Source organism: Prionailurus bengalensis, chromosome E4, assembly GCF_016509475.1.
Source record: "Prionailurus bengalensis isolate Pbe53 chromosome E4, Fcat_Pben_1.1_paternal_pri, whole genome shotgun sequence".
Taxonomy (NCBI): domain Eukaryota; kingdom Metazoa; phylum Chordata; class Mammalia; order Carnivora; family Felidae; genus Prionailurus; species Prionailurus bengalensis.
In genome coordinates this window covers 35,257,548-35,283,265 of record NC_057360.1, presented here as the reverse complement: position 1 = coordinate 35,283,265, position 25,718 = coordinate 35,257,548, and the positions used below count along the sequence as shown (strand labels likewise).

Sequence of the window (25,718 nt, the reverse complement as noted above, 5' to 3'; positions counted from 1 at the left end):
GAGTTTGGGGTTCTTCCTAGATCTGTATGATCACCAGCATGCTGGCCCTTCATTGCTTTTCTCTGAGCAGCGCTCAATAATTGACCAACTTCTGGAAGTCATCTGGTGACCAGCACGCAGTAGTAGCTGTGGGGGTAGTCGTTAATTAACACGTATTGAGTGCTGATTTGTTCCAGGCAACTCGGCATATGGCAGGGATTCAGTGAATTTGTTAACCGCCCCCCCCCACCGCCATTTTACCATCTTGGGGTGGAACAAACACCTGCAGAGGGTAAAGTCACCAGTCCCTGAGCCCCAGGAGGGCCTGCTGGACCTACCATCATGGGAAGTGGATCATTTTCGTGGACCTAGTCTCAACCCTACAGTATCTGAGTTTTCTAGGCTAGCTGGAGTGCACTGTGGATGTCTGTCTTGTGTTTATGAAAAGAAAAAAAGAATTCTGGCATCAAATTCATATTATCTTTCCACTTAGGGGAAATGGTTGGCGGAGGAGCAAATAAGTGATTGCAACATGTTATCAAGGATGAGGGTTGGTGCAGAGGAAGAGGGTTAGGTAAACACCAGTGCTTTATTTCCGTTAATCATTCACGAGGCTGGTAGAAAGTCTCTCCCCATCCACTACAATTCAGCCATCCCTGAGCAGTCAACTACAGGGCTGAATTCAGGGACTTTTTGGTGGTGCAATTACCAGCTAGCTTCAGGGTAGTCTGGTAAACTCTGATCTGGGGAGGAAGTAAAACTATTAGAGATCCAGACGCTTTTCTCCCTTGAGAAACAACCTGAGGCACCACGACAGAGTCTTCTGCTTCTTCCTCAGCTACCCGCAGGTCAGTGGATTATTTGGGGTACCTTGGGGAAAAGGCTGGTGGTTTGGCCCTTTGAGGAGGACAAGATTAGAAAGATAAGACAAACACACACTTGGGGGTATTTGCAGCAGAAATCTTTCCAGAAGTTTTTAGGAGGTTATGTGATTTCACAAGTACTTTTAATCCCTCTGAGCCTCAATGTTTTGGGTTTTTTTTTACTATAAATGGGGGAATAATAATGCATATTAATAAACTAAAGCAGAAAGGAAGTAAGATGTCACTCTTATTATTGTAGCTAAAGGTCGAGCGTGTTGGTTCATTGATTCTTTACTATCTCTCCACATAGGGGAGTTTAAGACTAGGATACCTCTGACAGGTACACCAGACTACCCAGAGGGGTCCATAGAAGACCTGGTTTTTATAGTCTACCTTCTAAAAATTGGTGCAGTGCCCTTCGGAGATTTTATTAACCATTCCACGTCTCCTCCACCACCACCAGCAAAGAAAGATCTTTTGATCTGATGATGAGAAGACGTTGGTCAGCCTCCAGTTAGTTTCTGAAGCTAGACACCTTAACTGTTCTCACCTCCTTTCTCTTCCTCACTTTCTGAATCTGGCAATGTTGATTACCCTTCCTTCTTGAAATTTCCTTCTTTCTTGGTTGGGCAAGACACAGTACTATTCTTGTCCTCATTCCAACTCCTTGACCACTCTTAGCTGACTCCCGTTCTTTCGCTAAATATGGCAGTACAAAGAGAATGACAATTCAAGTATCCAGAGTGGGCAGAAGTATCAGAGAAGGTTTGATACACTTGAATACAATATGAGCACACAAGCAAGGAGCTGATGTAGATAAAGAGATTCTACGAAAGAGATGAAAGTGTGGAAGCTAGTTCTGGAATCTTAAAGTGATGTGATTGAGCGTGCAGGTATAAACAAGGAGATATCAGCTGAGACCGAAGAAAAATATTACCCTTTCCAGAGGCATCCGAGTTTTAAAAGAAGAAGCGTAGACAAAATAAATACACATACTTAAAAAGTAATCTCTAACTGAGGCACTTGGGTGGCTCAGTTGATTGAGTGTCTGACTCTTGAGTTTGGTTCAGGTCATGATCCCAGGGTCATGGAATCCAGCCCTGTATGGGGCTCTGTACTCAGTGTGGAGCCTGCTTAAGATTCCCTCTCTCTCTTTCTCTCCCTCTCTCTCTGCCACTCTCCCCGACTCTCCCTCTAAAAAATGAAAAAAATAATCTCTAATGGAAGGAGAAATTTGGGGGCTGAGAATTTTCCTAGCACCTCTCAAATTGTACTGCAGTACGCCTAACAATAACATTTTTTTAAAAATGTTTATTTATTTATTTTGAGAGAGAGAGAGAGAGAGAGAGAGAGAGAGAGAGAATCCCAAGAAGGCTCTGTGTTATCAGCACAGAGCGCAGGGCTCAATCTCACAAAACATGAGATCACTACCTGAGCTGAAATAAAAAGTCAGTCACTCAGGGACACCTCGGTGGCTTAGTCGGTTAAACGTCTGACTTCGGCTCAGGTCATGATCTCACAGTCTATGAGTTTGAGCCCTGCACCGGGCTCTGTGCTGATGGCTCATGCTGACAGCTCAGAGCCTGGAGCCTGCTTCAGATTCTGTGTCTCCCTATCTCTCTGCCCCTCTCCTGCTTGTGCTCTGTCTCTCTCTGTCAAAAGTAAACATGAAAAAAAAGTAAAAAAAAAAAAAAAAGTCAGATGCTTAACCGACTGAGCCACCCAGGCACCCCACCAATGATATTTTCCACCACACACCTGTCACGTTGACTGTAGCTCTTGAGTTGGTTTCACTTTTATTGGAATTCAAAAGGTGATGATGTCATTGAAATGCGAGGATATTTACTAGGGAAGTCTTAGCTTTTCAGTGGGCAGCTAATAGAATTCTAGACTTTGTACGGAATGGAAAGATGATCTAAGTTTCCTGTCATCATTTGTGAGATGAGAAACTGACCCAAGGAGTGGACATGGCTTCTTCAAGATCACAGAATTAGACTGTGGTATTGACTGAGGCTCAAATTCAGGTCCTTGGCTCACAAGTCCTAGCCTCCAACCCCATCCTCTGTGGTCTGCTGAATCCTGTGCGGGTTCTGCTGAGGAACCACAGGGAGTAGTGATGGCAAACAGTGGATACCACCCCTGGCCCACCGAGTCACCATACTCTTTAGTTCACTAAGAACCAGTGAGGAGGGGCGCCTGGGTGGCTCAGTCGGTTAAACGGCCGACTTTGGCTCAGGTCATGATCTCGCGGTCCGTGAGTTCGAGCCCCGCGTCGGGCTCTGTGCTGACCGCTCAGAGCCTGGAGCCTGTTTTGGATTCTGTGTCTCCCTCTCTCTGACCCTCCCCTGTTCATGCTCTGTCTCTCTCTGTCTCAAAAAAATAAGTAAACGTTAAAAAAAAAAAAAGAACCAGTGAGGAAAGTGGGCTCACTGTATCATTTATGTCTTCACAACTTGCAAAGCACTTCACAGATATTATTCCATTTGGTCCTCAGGAAGGCAGTTAATCCTTCTCACTTGGAAGGGAAAACTATATTGATTTATTTATGTCACATTTATTGGATAACTATTATGTGTCGGGTCCAATATCAGATCAGCACCAGGAAGTTGAACAAGCATCTTTGTCTCCAAGGGACCCACAATCTATTTTAGGAGGCAAAAGTGAATAGATAGTGAATAGATACGATACAATGTGGTATTACAACTGAGGCATCAGCAAAATACTAGGGGAGCCTGGAGGAGGCTGATATTTCTCGGTGGGGTTGGACAATTCGTCATTAAGGAGGTGACGTTTGACCTGGACAGTGAATTAAGAGGAGTTTGGAGGTTAAGTGCATCCATGCACATGAGATATTATATGCAAATGCTTGCAGGTGTTTCAATAAATCCAGGATGTGTTTTGGGAAAGGTAAGCACCTGCATGAAGTTGAAGTGCAGTGTTTTAAGTAAGCAGAAACAGAGGGATGTTTGGGAGAGGTATGGAAACCTTGTAAACAGAGGACCGCAGGAGTTTCAAGCCAACTGCTTTTTAGGAATATAACAGCATCAGCCTGGAAGCTGGCTTAGACCTGTTTGGAGGTTTCTGCAGTGGCCGAGGGTGGGTGAAGGGAATTACGACAGCCTAAACCCGGACTATGGACAAGGGTTGTAGGAGAGAGTGGCAGATTCTAGTGCTGCTATGGCCAACGTGATAGGACTTGGAGACTCTGAATATGGGAAGGGACAAGAGAGAGGAGGCTGGGATGAGTCAGGTTTCTAGTCTGGGCAGCTGCGTGGAGATGATTACTTTAGCTGAGATCTTTGACACGGGGGTCAAGTGTTTGGAGAGAAAACAATGGGTTTCATTTGGGATATGTTGGATTCGAGGTGCCTGGGAGATACAAAGGAAGCAGTTAGGACTTTGGGAATTAGACCTTAAGCTTAAAAGAAAAAAAAAAAGAGAAGAGAAAAGATTTTTGCTTCAGTAAGAAACCTAACAATCAGTTATCAGGGGCTGGAGGGTTGAGGAAATAGGGAGAGCTTGGTAAAGGGTTATAAGTTTTCATATATAAGATGAAGAAGTTCCGAGGATCTAAAATAAAACACACGGACTATATTTGATAACACCGTATTATATAATTGAAATTTGCCAAGAAAGTAGAACTTAAATGTTCTCACACACAATAAAAGGATAAGTGTGTGAGATGGTGGATGTGTTGGGTGGTGGGGCACCTGGATGGCTCAGTCGGTTAAGCATCCGACTTTGGCTCAGGTCATGATCTCATGGTCCGTGGGTTCGAGCGCCGCTTTAGGCTCTGCGTTAATAGCGCAGAGCCTGGAGCCTGCTTTGGATTCTGTGTCTCCCTCTCTCTCTGCCCCTCCCCTGCTCACGCTGTCTCTCTCTCTCAGAAATAAACATTGAAAAATTAAAAAAATAAAAAGATGGGTGGCCGGGGCGGGGGGGGGGGCAGTCTTTTCTCAAGGTGCACGAATATGAAATCAGAGTGATATGTTCTTTAAAAATCTTAAAATTTAGTCACTTACACTTCAATAAAGCTGATATTTAAAAAAAGAAATCCAACAGAGTGAAAAGTTTGAGTTTACTTTCAGGATTACATGTGACAAGTGCGCTGATTTTGTTTCTGGATTTGCAAAGAAAACTCACAGGTGTTTGTCACAGTCAAAAGCAGCAATGTAATTTAAATATGATCCCAGACAAAAATTAATTTGTGAAGGTAACCCGTTGGAATTGTAGACTTTTCCAGAGTTGAAAGTTACAGTCAAGCGGCAGAGTAACGATCTCTAAAGTCTTAGAAATAACCTCTGCAAGGTCAGTTTTATGATGCAGGTACCTGCTTTTGTGAGGCTACAGGGGAAGACAAAATATTTCCTCCTTATTTTGCCGAGATTTCTTTGACTAACTTGTAGAAACTTTCACAGTTTGGAGACTCAAAATTTACATATGGGACAGAATAGGGCAGAATAAGAGTTTTGTTAACAACAGAGTTTATGAAGCGTGTAAGTTTTTGCACCTACAGAAGACAGTTGGGCTCAGAGGTCTGTGAGTGATTCCTGGGTGATGGTCATCGTCACGGGAGTAGGTGAGTTCCTCTCCGGAAGACGATGAAGACCGGGGGGGATCAAGAACCCCCCAGAACAGGCCCCCAGGGGTGCCAGAGTCTCTGCTCTGGGTGTAGTGTTGGGTCTCACGATCACCAAAGACCACAGTGAAGACCCAACCAATGACTTCTGGGTCAAGTCCAAGTGGGCTTTCCTCTGCGCTGGGGTTTAATTGAAGTTCCCTTGTGATGCAGGCAGACGTCATTGCAATTGTATATCATTATTCTGATGATGCTTTGACTCTGGGAATTCTGGTCCTGTTAGGGTCACATGCCAACCCCGAACCCCTCACTTCCTTCTCTAACATTTCTTCTCAATGTTTTCTGAGTTCCAGCTGTGCACCACGCCAAGCTACTTCGCAGCAATTCCGAGGGGCGTGTATAGTTTTCATTCCTATTTTATAAAAGAGGAAATTGAAGCTTAAAGGAGCTGCGTATCCTGCCCAGGGCCACACAGTTCCCATCTGGTGGAACCAAGATTCAATCCACATAGCCTGGATCTGACTCCAGAGCCCATGCCCCAGGGCCTGGCCACATACTGGCCTCTTGTATTCCCAGCACTGTGTCTGTGGCCTCGGCATGAGGCTGAGACATATGAATTCCTCACTCTAGTGTAGGGTCTGTGTGTGTGGCTGCCTTTTATCTCCTGTCATAGCCTGTGGAGGGAGGGGAACTAGTTTTTGTTCATTCTTTCCCTCCTCAGGGTCCTCTGTTGAATGGTTGAGGATATGAAGACTTCAGGTTAAGGAGGGGGAAGAGCCTGGGGTAAAATCGTTGTGGTCTGTTCTCATTAAGAGACAGGTGTGTCTTACCTTAAAATCAGTAGGAGCTCAGGGTCGCCTGGGTGGCCCAGTCGGTTAAGCATCCGACTCTTGGTTTCAGCTCAGGTCATGATCTCGTGGTTCAGGAGTTCAAGCCCCACGTCGAGCTCTGTGCTGACAGCACAGAGCCTGCTTGGGATTCTTAATCTTTCTTCCTCTCTCTGCGCCTCCCAGTCGCTCTCTCTCAAAATAAATAAATAAACTTTAAAAATTTTTTTTAAAAAATCAGTTAAGCTCTGGCCTTGACAAAACACTGTAAGAGTAGATATGGATGTGGGGCAGTATTACCTTTCTTTAAAACATTTTATCATTAGGTGCTTTTTTTTTTAATGTTTATTCATTTTTGAGAGAGAGAGAGAGTGTGAGCAGGTGAGGGGCAGAGAGAGAGGGAGGGAGAGAAAATCCGAAGTGGGCTCTACCCTGACATCAGAGAGCCCTACTTGGGGCTTGAACCCATGAACCACAAGATCATGACCTGAGCCTAAGTTGAACACTTAGCCAATTGAGCCACCCAGGCGCCCCTGTCACGAAATGCTTCTGCATGTGAATTCAACAAACATTTATTGAGTACTTTAACTGTGTGAGGCACAGTGCTAGGTACTAGGTGAGGCAGAGACAAGTAAGCACCCACCTGTGACTTCAAGGACCTTGCGGTCTAGTGTTGCGGACAGACTTCGGATGTTAATTATAAGCCAAGTCAGAATCAAAATGATAAACACTGAGTTGTAATTAGAATATGGAGACTGGCTTGGAGGAAAGAAGGGGCCATTGGATAAGGGGCTGGCAGAATGAGTAGGAATTAAAGAGGGAAGAAGGACCAGCAGGTGATATGGGCAGGAGTGTCCTAGGAAAGTATTTGGGACTGTCAGAGATCCAGGTTGTTCAGGCCAGCCAAAGCATGGAGGCTCAGACCAAACCCCCGAAAAGGTCTTTGCCAGAAGCCAATTGAGTGAGTGCCAATTCCTGAAGGATCAGTTTGCTGAAACCAATTTGCTGAATTTATCGGATTATCAATTTACTGAACATTGTTTTATTTTTTTAATATAATTTGTTGTCAAATTGGCTCACATACCGTGTGTAAGATGTACTCTTGGTTGTGAGGGTAGATTCCCATGGTTCGTCGCTTACCTACAACACCCAGTGCTCATCCCAACAAGTGCCCTCCTCAGTGCCCATCACCCATTTTTCCTCTCCCCCATCCCCTATCCACACTCAGTTTGTTCTCTGTATTTAAGAGTCTCTTATGGTTTGCCTCCCTCCCTCTCTGTTTGTAACTATTTTCCCCCTCCCCCACGGTCTTCTGTTCAGTTTCTCAAGTTCCACATATGAGTGAAAACATATGGTATCTGTCTTTCTCTGACTGACTTACTTCACTCAGCATAATACCTTCCAGTTACATCCACGTTGCTACAGATGGCATGATTTCATTCTTTCTCATTGCCAGGTAGTATTCCATTTTATATATAAACCACATCTTCTGTATCCATTCATCAGTTCTGAACGTTGTTTTAAACATGCATTTTGAATACACTCAATGATTACAAATATATGAATTTTGAACATAACTGACGAGTATGTTCTTTGTAGCAGTATCTTAGGTATTTCTATTCAAATTCTTAAAGGTCGGGATTTAATCTTATGGCTGTGTTTTTATAAATATTCTCATGAATATTTTCCCCTGGTGTATCCAATGTGTATATTTTTATTGTGAACATAACAACTGCAACAATTCATATGAGTAATTTTCACTTTATAGTACTAGCCTCTTGAGTTTTTATAGCCAAATTTTATTTTGCCAATGCATTGGTACTTTTATTTTATTTTTTAATTAGAAAGCTTCCATTTAATTTTTTAAAAATACGTATGGGTATTCTTATATCTCTTTCTTCAGTTTCACTGAAATTCAACAAACACGAACTTATCAAAAATTGAAGACACTCATTTCTATCGTTTTTACAGTTCGTAACAATTTTTATTGGATGGGAGAAATTTATCATACTTGCAAATTTCACAGATGATTTGGTGGATTGTTTTTCACTATGTGAAACCAGCCTTACCCCCATCTGTCTCCTGTCTCATCCAGATGGTTAGCCAAGAGGAAGAGAGAGACTAGAGATCAGGAAGGAGAAAAGAGAGGTGCAAACAAAAAAGAAAGGTGGTGTGTAAGGGCCCAAAATCTGGTCCTGGCTCCTTTCTACCTCTTTAGACAGCTTACATGTATTCGGTACAAATTTTATAAACATATTTTAGTAAGAGAATGCATTTGATAAGTTGGTCATCAGATTGAATTTATTTTTTCAGCAGAACTGTCTTCGCAGCTATGTTTGGAGCTCAGGGACTAGGCTGAGCATCAGACGGAATTGCCCACAGCCGACAGCAGCGGAAGGCATGGCTTCATCAGAAATGAATTTTGGAAAGATGAGGTTAAATTACTCAGTGAGGACGTTAGGCCCCTCCACATAGTGTGAAGGGTCATTATAAGCCTTTTCCCCCAGTAATGTGGAACAGAAATATAGGTCATCATAAATTGTGTTTTTTTTTATTCTACAACGTGGGACAGAAATATCTCTGAGCAAAATTTTGAGGGCACTCCCTTTATTTACTCCCTTTATTTACATAATTCATATTATGAATTATCGACACATGGGGAGTGTAGAATTATCTGGATCTAATACGTATCAGAATAAAAGATGAAATTCAGTATTTCCTTAGGAGTTAACTTCATACAGTCCTTTGAGAACAAGAACTATTTTTTTTTTTTTTTTTTATGTTTGTTCATTTTTGGGAGAGAAAGACAGTGTGAGCAGGAGAGGGGCAGAAAGAGAGGGAGACACAGAATCCGAAGCAGGCTCCAGGCTCTGAGCCATCAGCACAGAGCCCGATGCAGGGTTTGAACGCATGACCCGCGAGATCATAACCTGAGCTGAAGTCGGATACTTAACCCACTGAACCACCCAGGTGTCCCAGAGAATGAGGAGTATTTTTAATGTAAATTTAAGATACATTGTTTTTCCCAAAGAGAACAGGAGCGGTGGAGAGAAAAGTGTCCCTCATGATTTTGCTTAAAACAAGTCTTTAAATAGTCTGATTAAATAATGAAAGTACATTTGTCACATAAATTTTTACTTTTCTTTGTATATCTATATGTATATCTATAGTTATATGTATCTCTCCATAAACCATTCTTTCAAAACTGCAAATTGCTTGATGGTTTATTGTCTTTGTTGACAGTTGTCATGAGGAACTCTCAATACTACACAGATCTGGCTCCTTTTCTCTGTCTCATCATTTGCCTGCCTTTTGGTTTTATTTTGTTTTACATTTGTTCCCTCTTCTCCAACTCCTCTGCCATTTCCTTGGTCAGACCATCTTGCGGCTCACGTGGCCAATTGCAATAGTCTTCCTTAACTACCCTGTTTCCTCTCTCTGTTTACTTCAGTCTGTCATGTACACATGTGCCATACTGCTCTGTTCAGAGCCTGGTAATGAGTCACTCCTTAGCTTCAAAGTAAACAAAGGGTAAACAAAACCCAAAACAAAAAACAACGATTCTTTATTCCCTAAAGAGTAGCATCTATAAATTCCTAAACCTGACCCTTACATCCCATTCAGACACATGTATAAGCTGCCCCTTCTTAGCAACCTCCTCTCCTCTCCTCTGAGCAAAGTACTTCCACAGAGACTAACACTCACTCTCTTGTGCTGTGAGACTGTATTCATGTCCTCTCTTCCACTCTAGGCCTTAATTTTCTTGAAGATGTGGACCCCACAGCATTTATCCTGGTGCATTATGACAAGTAGGAATTCAGTGACTATTTATTTTTGTTTATTTGTTTTTTGAGAGAGAGAGAGAGAGAGAGAGAGACCAGGGGAGAGGGGCAGAGAGAGAGAGAGAGAGAGAGAGAATTCCAAGCAGACTCCACACTCAGCATGGAGCCCAACTCAGGGCCCCATCCCATAATGCTGGAATCATGATCTGAGCCGAAATCAGGAGTTTGCTGCTCAACAGATTGAACCACCCAAGTGTCCCTCAATGACTGTTTATCAAATTGAGTTCTTTTGGCAGAAAACTGTGGGAGAAGCATCAGGTCATGCACCCCAGTGCTCCTCTAAATGGGATCCGTCATAGAAAAAAGAAAATGGCAGCCTGGCCCTTACTTAGGCTGTGGAAAGTCTCTGATCCAACTCTGTTCCAAATGACCTTGGTCGCTGCTCTATTTGCTACTGTCCTTGGTGAGTAATAGAGAGGTATGTTCAGACTGGCAACAAATATTCAAGATCATCCACTCATTCACTCTTAAGACTAACAGATGATTCAACTTTGAGCAGAAAGCCACATTCAGCAACAAGGCATTTATTTGATCAGAAACTTAGAATTTGAAGGTTAAGAGGATTTGGAGTTATTTGGGATTTAAGGGTACTTTGTTTTATCCACAAAGGAAGCAGTTTTCTAGACACTTCCTCCTACCATTTCTCCTCCAGGGATTTCCAAAACAATCTGTCTCCCAAGCATGACTTGAAACAATTCTATAGGATTTATCAGCCTGAATGAGCAATTTTCACTGCTTCTGGGTCTATCTAGAATAGAGAGGGGAATGAAGTATAGACTTCTACTCGGGCTCCAGAAATGTAAATGAATCCTCTAATTTAATTCTTGCAAGGTCAGCAGGATTAAGACTTTTATGTTTCAAGGGCCCCATGCTTTTTCCTTCATATCACTCAAAATCCAGCATGTACAAAAAAATGCAAATTAAAAATGTTGTTCTTATCTGTCTCCCAGCCACCGGGGTCTCCCTTTCCTGAGGCAACCAATCTGACACAACGTTTTTATCATTGCCATCATCATTATCCTTTACCAGCAAATGCATGTTACTCATCACTCACTGGATTCCTTGAACAATGAGGATAATAGGAGTTGTAATTTTTCTTGATTAGAGGGGAAAAGAATGGTTCTTCCTCTAAAAATCATACTACTGAAATATTGAGATGCTGTGTTTCAAGGCATTAACTTCCGCCATTCTTCGTCATTTTGGTGTCTAGGTAGTTGTGGTCCCCCACCGAATTTATACTTTGCTTCCCCAATAAATGTGTTGAACCAGACTTCCTTCATCTCTGGGACTATCCTGAAATACACCTGCCGTCCTGGCTACAATAGGGATCCTTATAAAAGTCAGGATGTTACCTGCCGATACAGGTCATGGAACTACGATGAGTTCTGTGTCAGTAAGTATGAACATTTATTTTTCTTATTGGCGCTTTGCCCTTCTTTGCAAAATTGTCTCAGGAATTAAGTTTTCTGACTGCAAGTGATAATATTTGGTTACTAAGAAACCATCCAGTTGTCAGTTACTGATTCCAATGTACACATGTGTGCTACCTTTTGAAAAACATAAATAAAAAAAACCAAAGAAAACAAAAATTACAAAGTACCTAGTTGCAGTGAAAAATAAGTTTATCCTTTACAACGTAGTTCGGTAAACACTTCTTTCCAAAGTGAACTGCAAATTCAATTTTACTATTTTGAAAACCATATTCATTCTTTACAAAGATGCCTGGGCGGCTCAGTGGGTTAAGCTTCCGACTCGATTTCGGCTCAGGCTATAATCTCACCGTTTATGGAATTGAGCCCCAAATTGGGCTCTGCACTGACAGCACGGAACCTGTTTGGGATTCTCTCTCTCTCTCCCTTTCTCTCTGCCCCTCCGCTGCTTGCATGCACTCTGTCATCTCAAAATAAACACGTAAACTTAAAACAAAAAGTTATGTGGCTAGCGAGTGGTAATGTAGTTTCCAAAGAAACTTCACCCAAAATATTTGCTGTGTTTGGAAGAAGATTCTGTGATTCACTTGTGGTTCAGAATATATTCCGTAACGTTTTTCCAATAGTAAGGGTATACAGTCTACGCTTTTTATTGTAACTTTTGTAACTCATGACATGCATTTTCAACTGGCGTAAATACAAAGTATATGCCACAAATATAGAATGGACCATAGCTCCCTAACCAGTGTCTATCCTGGGTCGTAGACTCCATTACCACAGTGATTTAGCGGAGTCCTTTTCTTTAGTGGTGAAATGTACCAGAAAAATATGGGATCACGTTTTGTATTCATTTATCCCCCAAAGTAAACATTTAGTGATTCAGGATCAGAAATAAGTTTGAATTTCAGCTTCTGGGTCTTTCTGGAAGCATAGGCCAGAGCTAATCAATCAATCTTCTTTTCTAATGCCTTATCTGTGAATACTTGGAATCACTTATTATCATTTTAATTTTTTTTTTTTTTTTTTTTTTTTTGTCAGAGAAAAGATGCAGACATCCTGGAGAATTACAAAATGGGCAAGTGATAGTTAAGACAGATATCTTGTTTGGATCACGCATAGAATTCGTCTGCTCAACTGGGTGAGTGCGAAGCAATCTAGAAACAATTCTTTTAAATTAATTTTTTAAAAAGTAGCTAATGTGTTCATATAGTTCAAAAGTAAAAGTGATATAAGACCGTATACGCTGAGGATTGTCACTTCTACTCTCTCACCCTCCACTCATTCCTTTGTGTCCTTAAACAGGGATCCACTTTTTTGCTTTCTTATGTATCTTTCTGGTGTTTATCTTCTTTTTTTTTTCAACGTTTATTTATTTTTGGGACAGAGAGAGACAGAGCACGAACAGGGGAGGGGCGGAGAGAGAGGGAGACACAGAATCTGAAACAGGCTCCAGGCTCTGAGCCGTCAGCCCAGAGCCCGTCGCGGGGCTCGAACTCACGGACCTCGAGATCGTGACCTGGCTGAAGTCGGACGCTTAACCGACTGCGCCACCCAGGCGCCCCAACGAGCTGCTATTTTAAAATGTAGATTACTATTTTACTTCTGTAATACTTGCTTGATATGCATTTCAAAATAGCTATTTTGTTTTGTGTTGTGTTCCTTCGTCAGGTTCTCCCACTGAGTATGTGTTGATTCTCCTTTGCTTGCTATCTGTGCTTCACGTTTTCCTCTAATGTTGTTGCTCCCTTTAGTTTGGTTTTCTCACATGTATCCTTATTTATCCCTTATGGCTCCCAAGACAGAAAGTGAGAAGATTCACAACGCAAGTGCTGTCGGAACACTAAAGTGTTCCTATCGGAATAGCTGGAAACCACACTTTTCACTTGGCTTCCTGGGTAGTTTGGAAAATGTACATTTTTAAGAAGTTTCAAAATGAAGAAATGCTTACATCTCAGTGTCTCTTATCTTATTAAAAGATTAGTTTTTCTTTAAGTCATTATTAAATAAACCCAACTAGGATTATTACGTATTATTATTTATTATTAAATAAAGCCAACTGGAGGTCCCATTTGCATTAATCTTCAATCAGAGTGTATATTTATTCCTTGATGATAGCACAATTTTAAGACATACTAACAGTGCTTTTTCTTTCTGTTACCATAATATACAGAGGGCAGTAAGACAAACTGAAGAAAGCTTAGAACTTGTCAAGAGCTATAAAAATGGGGATCGTGAACAGAGAGCTAATGGTGTATTGGAGAGGGTAAGCACCTGTAAATCAGAGGGAGGCTGCCTGTCCAAGGACAGGAAGGTTTGGGGCCAGTAACCTGGCTGGTACCGACATCTACAAAACACTTCGGAACACACTCGAATGAGCCTTTTACCCTACATTGTCCCGTTTGAGCTCAGGATAAACCCCATGCCTGACAGATAGTCGCTGCCCGCCAACAGATTCCAGAATAAAAGAATGAATGAACGAAGACACACATCTCACTGCGGTGATAAGTTTTACTGAACGGAGTGCTCGGTGGGAAGTGCTGTTTAGAAAATATTGTTTCTTCACTGTTTAATATTGCGTAACCAGTTAACGTATTTAGATCCCTTTGTCCAGCTTCATTTAGAGTCAGAGGAATTTCATTACAATCTTTGGCCCTCTCTTATTCAGATACGTTTTAGTTGGCTCAGCCACTAGTCATTGTGAGATCCAAGATAGAGGAGTTGATTGGAGTCATCCTCTCCCACAATGTATAAGTAAGTAAAGACTTTTTCTGACTTGACCACAAACCTACATCAACCATGTTCGGTACTAACACTCCCGTGTATCTTTGCTGCGTCTTCTACCCGCCATTAAAAGCTGCATCATGAAGTTTAGATTTGCAAGGATACCTTCCCTGATGATTTCTTTCTCTTCATTCACTCATCCCAGTCGCCAAGTGCGATCCTCCTCCAGCCATCAGTAATGGGAAGCACAGCGGTGGAGATGAAGATTTCTATACATATGGCTCCTCTGTCACCTACAGCTGTGACCCCAACTTCTCGCTCTTAGGCAAAGCCTCCATTTCTTGCACAGTGAAAAATAAAAAAACAGGCGTCTGGAGCCCAAGTCCTCCTACTTGTAAAAGTAAGTCATGGTGCCGGGGCGGCGGGGGGGGGGGGGGGGGGGGGGAGGCTCAGTTGGGTAAGCATCTGACCCTTGACAGTGGCTCAGGTTGTGATCTCGGGGTCGTGAGATCGAGCCCCTCTCCTCCACATCGAACCCTACATGGAGCCTCTCATCAGCCTCCGCCCTGAGCATGGAGCCTGCTGGAGGTTCTCTCCCTCCCTCTCTGCCCCATTCGAGCTCATGCGTACTCTCTCTCTCTCTCAAAATAATTTAAAAAACTTAAAAAAAAAGCTAAGTCACAATGATGCATTGTGATTTGGAAGGTGAATTTGGCTTGGAAGGTGAATTTGTTGGGGGAAATGGAATGATGACAAGACTAATTATTGCCATGATGTATGCATGTATTCTCTCAACTGGTACTTATGCATGATGTACCGCTGTGCAGTGACAAACAGCACCAATATCTCATTGGCTTTGCAAAGTAAAGGTTGGTTTTCATTCACACTCAGTCTGCTGAGTGTCCAGGAGACTCCAGGGCAGCTGGAGTCTAGGTGGAAACTTAGCAACAAACTTAGCAGCTTTGATCTTGTGGTATTTCCACATCAACATGAGCTTTCAAAATCTGTTCAGTGGGTGAAGAGAGAAAAGAAAATCATGCCCTGGCTTTTAAAAAGAGCCTTGGGGGCGCCTGGGTGGCTCAGTCAGTTAAGTGTCTGAGTCTTGATTTTGGCTCAGGTCATGATCTCATGGTCCGTGAGTTCGAGCCCCACGTCGGGCTCTGTGCTGACAGCTCGGAGCCTGCAGCCTGCTTCAGATTCTGTGTCTCCCTCTCTCTCTGCCCCTCTCCTGCTTGCTCTCTGTCTCTCTCTCCCCAAAATAATAAATAAATGTTTAAAAAATGTTCTCTATGGGTCCGCTTGACATATAGTGTTATTAGGCTTTTGTGTTATAGTTGACAGAGGATTAACAACAACAGTAATATCTTCATTGCCATTTCTCTCTTATGACCCACTTGTCTCTTCTTGTGATTCTTTAGAAGTCACTTGTCCTAAGCCAGAGATTCAAAATGGAAAAATCATCTTGGGATTTGGACCCCACTATACTTATAAAGACTCCATGGTGTTTGACTGCAATAGAGGTTTTGTTCTCAAAGGAAGCAGTTTAATCCACTGTGAAGAAGATAACAACTGGGACCCTCCTCCTCCCACTTGTGAGCTCAGTAAGTACGGGCCATGAAAGGATTTCAATGTTTCCATCTAAATTACCCAGAAATGCTGGTGAGGGCATACTTGTATGCCTAGACCCACTTGCCCCACAGTGAAAATTTAAATTTAGATCAATGACTGTCTTTGTCTCGTAGTTATTGGGAAAAAAATGATTAGAGTCCACTGGGCAAGGTCGTCTATAACCACAAAATGCTGCCACATAGAGTTGCACGGGTTGTGGACTCTCCAACCCTAAAGGGAGACATTAACATTGTAGATTAGTATATTTCGTTCAACAATTCTCTTGCAGTTAGTAGAAAATAGTTTTGTTCCAGAAAAAAATCATTACATTATGATAACTGATTTGAAAGATAATAATAAAGTGTCCCGTGTGGAGGGGGGGGGAATGCCTTTTCCTAACTTCCACAAAAGGATTATATGGCCTAACTATGGTTCTGACACTCTGCAATTATAAACTTATGTGAGTCACTGAGAATTACGTTAATACTAATAACGATAACTTGGTGCTAGTCCGTTTTCTGGTGTGGCTGATCCATCAGCCAGGGCAAGATGGTTCCTGACTGAATGAACACATGGCATCCTTTGGTAGGACAGGCTAGTCGATGATCACGGTTGCATCCCGAGTAACGGCATCGCTTCCCCCTTGTTCTTCTTTGACGAGCAGATAGTTGTCTTGGCTTACCAGACATCCCACATACCTCCTGGGAGATGTATAACTACCAGATGCCAACAAAACAGGGAGTTTATCCTATTGGAACTATGCTGAAATACAGGTGCCGTGATGGCTATAAACCTATTTCAGATGAGCCTACGACTGTGATATGTCAGGAAAACTTGACTTGGACCCCGTACATAGAGTGTAAGGGTGAGTTTCTGCTTTTTAAACCTTTTTGTATATTAAATCCCCAACCTGGGCTAGTATTTCTTTTCTTTTCTTTTCTTTTTTTTTTTTTTTACCTTAAATGGAGGAAATTTTATCTTTCAAGAGAAATTGAGAATTATAATAATTCAACAGAATAGTGCAGTATTATTGTCAGGAGGGATCATGCAAGTCTTGGAGGAGCTGAGAATTATAACTTTTCCTTATCCTCGTTCAAAATCAAATGGGGGGGGGGGCGCCTGGGTGGCTCAGTGGGTTAAGCGTCCAACTTCGGCCCAGGTCATGATCTCAAGTCGGGCTCTGGGCTGACGGCTCGGAGCCTGGAGCCCGCTTCACATCCCAGCCAACACCTGCTATTTCTTGTTCTTTTGCTACCAATCAATCTGACAGGGTTGAGGTGATATCTCACTGTGGTTAATTTCATTTCCCTGATGATTAGTGATGTTGAACAACAACTTTTCATGTGTCTGTTGGCCATCTGTATATTTTCTTTAGGAAAATGCCAATTCAGGCATTTTTAATCAGATTATTTGATTTTTCAGTGTTGAGTTTGAGAAGTTCTTTATATATTTGGGATATTAACCCCTTACTGAATGCATCGTTTACAAATATCTTCTTCCATTCAGTAGGTTGCCTTTTTGCTGTGTCGAGGGATTCCTTCACTGTGCAAAAGCCTTTTATTTTGGCATAGCATCAACAATTTATTTTTGCTTTTGCTTCCCTTGCTTGGAAGCGATAGATCCATAAAAATGTTGCCGATGCTAATGTCCAAGAGATTAATGCCCACGCTTTCTTTTAGGAGTTTTATGGTTTTGGGTCTCACATTCAGGTCGTTAGTCCATTTTGAGTTTGTTTTTGTGTATGGTGTAAGACAGTGGTCCAGCTTCATTCTTTCACACATAGCTGTCTAGTCTTCTCAATACTCATTTATTGAAAATATTGTGCTTTCCCCATTGTATATTCTTGCCTCCTTTGTCACAGATTAGTTGTTTATATAAGCATGGGTTCACTTTGGCGCCCTCTATTCTATTCTAGTGGTCTATGTGTCTATTTTTGTCCTAGTACCAGACATTTTTAATTACTACAGCTTTGTAGTATGTCTTAAGAGCTGGGGTTGTGTTACTTCCAACTTTGTTCTTCCTAAGGATTATTTTAGCTATTAGAGATCTTTATGGTTCCATATAGATTTTAGGATTATTGGTTCTAGTCCTGTGAAAAACACTGTTGGTATTTTGACAGACACTGCATTAAATCCATAGATTGTTTTGGGTGGTATGAACATTTTAAGAATATTAATTCTTCCAATCCGCGAGCATGGCATATCTCTCCTTTTGTTTGTGTCATCTTCAATTTCTTTCAACAATGCCGTATCGTTTTCAGAGTATAGGTCTTTCACTTCCTTGGTTAAATGTATTCCTAGGCATCTTATTCTTCTTAGTACAATCGTAAATGGGACTAATTTCTTAATTTCTCTTTCTGCTACTTGGCTGTTAGTATATGGAAACTGAATAGATTTCTTTTTTTAAAGCTTTTATTTGTTTATTTTGAAAGAGAAAGAGAGAGAGAGACTGAGAGCAGAGGGGGACAGAGAGAGAGAGGGAGAGAGAGAAAGAATCCCAAGCAGGCTGCACGTTGAAAGCGCAGAGCCCAATGCAGGGCTTGCACTCACAACTGTGAGATCGTGACCTGAGATGAAATGAAGAGTTGGACACTTAACCGACTGAGCCGCCCAGGGCCCTGAGACACAATAGATTTCTATGTATTGATTTTGCGTCCTGCAGTTGTTCTGAATTTATTAGTGCTAACAGTTTTTTGGAGGAGCCTTTAGGATTTTCTATATATAGTATCAGGTCCTATGCAAATAGTGATCGTTTTATTTCTTCCTTACCATTTGGATGCTTCTTATTTATTTTTTTTCTTGTCTGATTGCTGCAGCTAGTACTTCCAGTCCTGTGTTGAATACAAGTGGCAAGAGTGGGCATCTTTGTCTTGTTCTTGGTCTTACAGGAAAAGATTTCAGTTTTTCGCCATGATCATTGTGATGAAAAACCATGGGTTTTTCATGTGACCTTATTTTGAGATGTTTCCTTTAAACCCACTTTGTGGACACTTTTTTTGTCACGAATGGATGTTGTATTTTGTCAAATGCTTTTTCTACATCTTTTGAAATGATTATATGTTTTTAAACATGTTTTGCTCTTGTTAATTTGATGTATCACATTCAGTGACTTGCAAATATTGAACCACACTCCCATCCCTGGTATCAGTCTCACTGGTTTATATTGAACGGTCCTGTTAATGTATTGGTGAGTTTGGTTTGTTAATATTTTGTTGAGGATTTTTGCATCTGTGTTCATTAGGATTATGGCCTGCAATTTTCTTTTTTAGTGGTGTTTGTTTCTGATTTTGGTATCAAGGTAATGCTGTCACCATAGAATACATTTGGAAGTTTTCCTTCTGCTATTTCTGGAATAGTTTGAGAAGAATGGACGGTAACTCTTCTTTAAATATTTGGTAGAATTCACCTGGGAATAGTGAGGCCATCTGGCCGTGGACTTTTTTTGCTGGAAGTTCAAAAACCTACTTTAAAATCATATTTATTTTACTCACTAGAGTCATATTGATTTAATGCCTTAATAAAGGATATTTTTAACCATTTAAAAAGCAGAAGTGAGGGACACCTGGGTGGCTCAGCCAGTTAAGCATCCGGCTCTTGATTTCAGCTCGGGTCATGATCTCATGGTTTGTGAGATCCAGCCCCCACGGTCAGCATGGAGCCTGCTTGGGGTTCTCTCTCCCTGTCTCTCGCTCTGCCGCTCCCTCACTCATTTTCTCTGTGTCTCAAGATAAATAAGTAAACTTAAAAGAAGAAACTATTAAAAATAATAAAAAGCAGACATGAAATGGTATTTATTCCAATTATCAGACAATCTGATTCAGTGTGGAATTGCACTCATGACTTAAATACTTAAAAGTATTTTTTACAGTATTACCTAAATATGAATATTATAATTTAGAAAACATATCAATCTTGGACATTTTTATTGTAATTCATAAATAAATGAGTGGTGAGAGTATTTGAGTATGCCCAAAAGTATCCCCATTGTAATGCTAGTCAACCTCCTGATGTGAAGAATAGGACATTTTAATTTGCTCTGTTATTTTCTTTACCTCAAACTATATCAAGTTCTACCTTAAAGTAGTTCTACTGATGAATAAGAAATTATATCTTTATATCAGCTCTTATTGCATTAAAATTAAAGACCTTAATAGCTCTTTCTCTTAAATTTGGCATCAAAAAAGAAAACTCCTGGCCATACGCAAGAATTTAAATGTCTTTCTGTGCATTAGTTGTCAGGTGGCTATAAACTTTTTAAATTTTTTTAACGTTTATTTATTTTTGAGACAGAGAGAGACAGAGCATGAACAGGGAAGGGGCAGAGAGAGAGGGAGACACAGAATCTGAAACAGGCTCCAGGCTCTGAGCAGTCAGCACAGAGCCCGACGCGGGGCTCAAACTCACGGACCACGAGATCATGACTTGAGCCAAAGTCGGACGCATAACCGACTGAGCCACCCAGGTGCCCCTGGCTATAAACTTTTAAGGACAGTTTTCCTCCTGTTACTGAGGCAGCGTAAGTTATTAGAGGGGTTAGTAATGCTGTGACCCTAGTGAAAACACAAAGCGATGGGTGTCATTTGTCATTGCTTTTGAATACTTCTGAAAATTTACATTTTCATAGAGGTTTCATCCCACTTCTCATTTTGGAGGCTCCTAATGCAATTATTTAGTTGGAGGGAAATGACTGGGTTGGAGTCCTTTAGCAATCAGGGGCAGGGAGAGCAGATCCAAGTGTCTCTGGCACCCTCCTCTGTTTCTCCAATTTCTCTTCAGTGGCGACATCTTCAGAAGGTGGAGATGAGCTTATTATCCATAGGAACTCCATTGAAGTGATTTTACTAACCTTTAGTCTCACTTTTAATTTTTTAGAGGTATGTTGCCCAACACCAAAGCTGAAGAATGGCAAAATCAATGAACAGAGATCTAGTTCTGTCAATAGCTGTGATTTTTTCAATGGAGACGCAGTTTTATATACGTGTTACCAGAAATACAAGTTTGAAGCCAGATGTCAAGCAGATGGCACCTGGTATCCCAAGACACCAACATGTGATGAGAGTAAGAGCTTTTGGATTTGTGTTATTTTAGGTGTTTCTTTGTATCAAAGCGATGGAGATTATTAAGGGAAGGTTTGAAATTCGCTAAAAGATTTTGTATACCCTGCACGGTTTTTGGAGTTGATAAATTTGTTAAAGAGCACTGCCCACCCCCTAGTCCAACTTTCCTTTCCCCCCATTGTTTATTCCCATCCTCTTGACCTTGCTTCTTTGCTTTGCTTTGCTTCACTTTGCTTTTCTGAATCAGGAAATCGGCCCCATGTAATAGATCAGCTGGACTTTTCAATTATTGCCTTGTTTCTCTTGGTATTTTTGTCTTTTCTTGCCTTCTTTCTGATCCATATGCCTTAATCTGCAGTTCAATACCCACTCAAACCTGTTTGAAACCATCTGTCTAAATTTGCTTCCTTTCTTCCTCAAACTTCCTCCTTTCCTTTTGTGTTCATCCATTTAGCTTGCACACACATACCCCAAATATACACCTATGAACCAGCCTTGGGTTTCCTCTGTTCTGTCAATTGGTTATCATGGATACCTCCCACATAGCCATAAGCGCGAGCTAAAGAGGCACTTGGGCAATGGTGGATGGCCACAGGTAGGATCCGGGCAGCCTCTTTGTGCCAGATGTTGTGCCATCGGGTCCTGCTCATGCTCAATCCCAGATGACGACTTCCACTTTATAAACGAACGGTTTGCTCCCTGCCTGGCCTTCTAACTTGTTGGTTCTGAGAGACCAAGCTCATGAAGAGTGATTTTGGCACATGCTCACTTCATGACCCAATGTCAGGCATGGTTCCTATCAGGACCAAATAACATGCCAAGAGTTATGTCTCCAACAGCACATAATTCTCTGCAGCAGTGCATGGCCTTGCTTCAGGATCTCAAGGGTCTATGCTGTGATCGTGCCATTGACATTTGCATGTTTTCCGACTAGAGCCACCTTCAACATACGAGGCTCTGCAGGGTCCTAAGGTCCAAGCAACAGGACGATTTCACTGACAGTGAACTAGCTGCCGAGCCGTATCCCAACATGGGCTGCACACCAACCCAGCTATGTTTTATGTCATCTAGCTCATGGGCTGGAATCGTATTCCCACGTATGGAAGATCCTGCCTCTGGAAACGGGAAAGTTCTATTATATGTTGTGCATCTTTTTTTCCTTGGTGTGGTGTGCCATTTATAATAGTTCGACTTTAGTTTGGAGGGATAGCCTAACAAGCCATGTACCCTGGACCTCTAAATATTGCATTGATCTGGCAAACCCTTGAATCTTTACCTTCTATATGCTGAAGCATTATTAAGAAGGATGGAAAAGCCCAGTCTTTCCCTTCACCTCCTGTCTCCCTTGTGTGTCCCTTTTACTACTCAGAACACTCACAGCATTTCTGGTGACCAAACGTGTGGTTTTTTTTTTTCTGACACAAAGAATTCTCCACAACACCATCTGGATGCCCTGTAATTTACTCAGTTCCAACAGTATGGACCTGGAGATTGTATCACATGCTACACCTTAAAGACTCAGTCTCACAAAACTTCCCCGCCCCTCCTGACTTCAGATCTCAAATGTGGGTAATGGGTCCCCAGGTGACCACCAAAATCTGTCCAACTTGGCTACAAACTGGAGGTTCCCATGACCTCCTTCTTGAGTTCCATTCATTTGCCAAAGTGGCTCACAGAACTCAGGGAAACACTTTTGTATTAACCAGTTTATTAAAGGATCTCACACAGGATACAACAAACAGCCAAATTAAGGGATATATAGGGTGAAGTCTGGAAGGATCCCAAGCACAGGAGCCTCAGTCCCTGTGAATTGCGATCCATCACTTTCCCAGGACGTGGATGCATTCACCCACCTGGCAGCTTTCCAAACCATGTACTCCTAAGATTTTATGGAGGCTTACCCTCTGTAGCATGATCAATTATTGACGCTGTTTCCCCCTTCTTTGTAGAGGAGAGTGGGGCTGAAAAATTCCATGCTTTATTCATGGCTTGGTCTTTCTGGTGACCGGTTCCCATCCAGGAGCCACTGAAAGTTGCCTCAGTAGAACAAAAGATGTTCTTACGGTTCTCAGCACTTAGCAATTTACAAGCGTTTAGGGGTCTGCACCAGGAACTGGGACAGGTATCTCTCTCTCTCTCTCTCTCTCTCTCTCTCTCTCTCTCTCTCTCTTATCTATTTATCTATCTATCTATCTATCTACACATTAGCTTCTTCTTGCCCATACAGTAGAATTAACATGATGCCATTGATATACTGGATCAATGTGGATGTCCAGATAGTTGTAGTATCTTCAGATGCTATTATGACAGGGGTAAGTGACTAATCATACCCAGGTCTAAAACTACAAATGTGTGATTTGATCCTTCCATGTGTATGCAAACTGTTTCTGACCCCTTCTTTCCGATTAGGATGAAAAGAAGGCATTAGCTAAACCAGTGACCCCATTACCTGAGGATAACTAAATCTACTTTAGCAAAGATGCCCCATGTGAAATGAGACGAAAATGTTGTTTTCAATACTTTACTGTAATTTCCAAGAATCCTAATTTTCCTGGTAGACAGATTGGGGAAGTAAATGTCAATACGATGGGAACGTAGCTTTTGTTCTTCAAGAGTGGCACCAATTTTCCCATTCCACTTTCCCCTTGGCATATGATGTATTTTTTAATATAGTATCTCACCTTCCTGGGAAAGACAATGGGGAGAATCAATGGCTTCTATTTGACTTCTTGGATATGACTAGTCTTACCCCATAGACCAAGAACTCAATATGGAGTTTGGACCTGGCATTGGTTTTGTTTATTCCCATTATACTTTTGAAGATATTGGATATGACTGTCAAATGGTCTAATGAGGGGGCCATGGTGGTTCCTCACCCTGAGACTTACAAGGGGGCAGCCCAGGTCTTGGGTTTGACACTTGATCCCATGGGCAGAGAAGATCACAGGACAGACGGAAGCCTCCTACAAACCACGCAGATTCTGGGGTGAGCTATATTTTACATTCTACAAGCTCGTACTCTGTCACTTTTGTCTCTCACCATCAAGGCTGTGATTTCCCTCCTACCATTGACCATGGACAGTATGAACGACATCAAGCCTTTGGTATATTCAGTCGTACTGAGGCGATATATAAATGTGACAGAGGATACACTCTAGTTGGTGAAGCTCGACTCTCTTGCAGTTCTTCAGGCTGGTCTCCTGCAGCCCCTCAATGTAAAGGTAACTCCTGCTCCCTTTCCAGTCAGGTGGGTGGAAATGTCACAAAAGCACCGAGAGTACAGCTTCTTCCTGCCAGGGGCAGCACAGAAACATTTGATGTGGTTGACTTGAAATCATTACTGTGTTCCGGATGCAAACATTACAAAGGGGCTACATTAACATCAACCTCCCCAGGCTTTCTCCCAGTCATAAATCTCAGCCCGATTCCCACTTTCAAGAAATATTCTGAAATTTTTCCTAGTAAAATGGGACTAATAACAGTCCTCCCTTCACAGAGCTGAGAGAATCACATAAAGTGCTTAGCTCGAGTCTGATATGTGGTCAGTGCACAACAAAAATGCTAACGAATATTATTGCTACCGAATAAAAGATAAAGCAATTAGCAGCACCCACGATAGTTAAATCTTATAATCCTAGCTTGTTGTCGTGTCCTTTGTCTTATACTTATGGATTCCTTGAAACCATGTTTCCTTTGTAGCTGTCTGTATGAAACCAGAAATAGCCCACGGAAAGCTGTCCGTGGATAAGACTGAATACGTTCAAGCTGAAAATATCAGCATCCAGTGTGACGCTGGCTATGAGTTGGTTGGTCCGCAAAGCATCACTTGCTCAGGGAGCAGAACCTGGGACCTTAAGGTGCCCAAGTGTGAGTGGGTAAGTGGCACAGTTCAAGGAAAGTTCCAGTCCTATCAAACCCTAAAAATGGTGCCTCTCCACAAGCGCTGTCCCAGCCAGCAATGGTGAGATCTGACTTGTCAGGATTCACTCCTGAGTCCCTCCAAGGAACTCTCTTTTATCTTGAAGCACTGTGGTCCCTTAGGAGTGACAAGTTTTCCTCTCTCACTGAAGATAGGAAAACCTGAGCCCCTTAGGGAGAAGAGGGTGTCGGATGCCCGCAACACTGAGACCCAATTTGGCTTCTCCTAGACTATCTAATATTCTGTGTTCCATTTCTGGATGGTCTCAGAAACAGCCTCTGTCTTCACAGAGGCCCCTTGTGAAGCTGTCTGAGAACCCGTCCCTATTCATCTAGAGAGGACTAAGATGGGGCCCGAGGTGTTTTCTGTTTTTCCTGCTCACCTGCAAGTTCTGGGCTTCACCTTGGCCCTGAGCCCTTAGTCTTGTCATTGTCAGGAGGATACTGACAACCCCACTCCATACCTACATCTCTTTTAGGTGATTCCTGAAGGCTGTAGACACGTGCTCACAGGAAGAAAGGTCATGCAGTGTCTCCCCAACCCAGAAGATGTGAAAATGGCCCTGGAGGTGTATAAATTGTCTTTGGAAATTGAACTGCTGGAAATACAGAGAGACAAGGCAAGGGACCTTGCTATGGACTCACCACCGTAATTTCTCCCAAGAGAGGGAGAAACACGTGCTGCCTTCAATACAACACTGGTCGCTTCAGCTTACCCACTCTCCTGCCCCCTTTGTCCCATCATTCATGGTAATAAATGTCTAGAAAGGACAATTTGTTCACGTTTAGTCTTTGAGACTGTACAATTATCGATCACCTCATAGCTCATGTTTTTGCTTTTCTGGACACAAAGTGCCCATTTTTGTTTTCAAGTAAAAAAAAATTACACATCAAA

At 42.0% G+C, this 25,718-nt stretch overlaps 1 protein-coding gene across 1 annotated transcript; it reads left to right on the top strand.

Annotated features, from left to right (window-relative positions):
* Positions 1–588: 588 nt before the first annotated feature.
* Positions 589–25,718, top strand: LOC122476559 (C4b-binding protein alpha chain-like). Its single transcript, XM_043569398.1, has 12 exons — positions 589–827; positions 10,327–10,493; positions 11,301–11,483; positions 12,559–12,658; positions 14,186–14,271; positions 14,447–14,641; positions 15,660–15,842; positions 16,514–16,714; positions 20,721–20,906; positions 23,953–24,126; positions 24,605–24,780; positions 25,303–25,718. The coding sequence occupies exons 2-12, from the start codon at positions 10,352–10,354 to the stop codon at positions 25,474–25,476; spliced, it is 1,800 nt and encodes a 599-aa protein (XP_043425333.1). The 5' UTR covers positions 589–827; positions 10,327–10,351; the 3' UTR covers positions 25,477–25,718.

Bases quoted from the DNA above. Each gene is read 5' to 3' on its own strand.
- LOC122476559 (XM_043569398.1), top strand. From the start codon at position 10,352: ATGCACCCCAGTGCTCCTCTAAATGGGATCCGTCATAGAAAAAAGAAA. The intron at 12,659-14,185 runs GTGAGTGCGAAG...TCTCTTATTCAG, and splicing joins GAATTCGTCTGCTCAACTGG to ATACGTTTTAGTTGGCTCAG. The intron at 20,907-23,952 runs GTAAGAGCTTTT...CTCACCATCAAG, and splicing joins GACACCAACATGTGATGAGA to GCTGTGATTTCCCTCCTACC.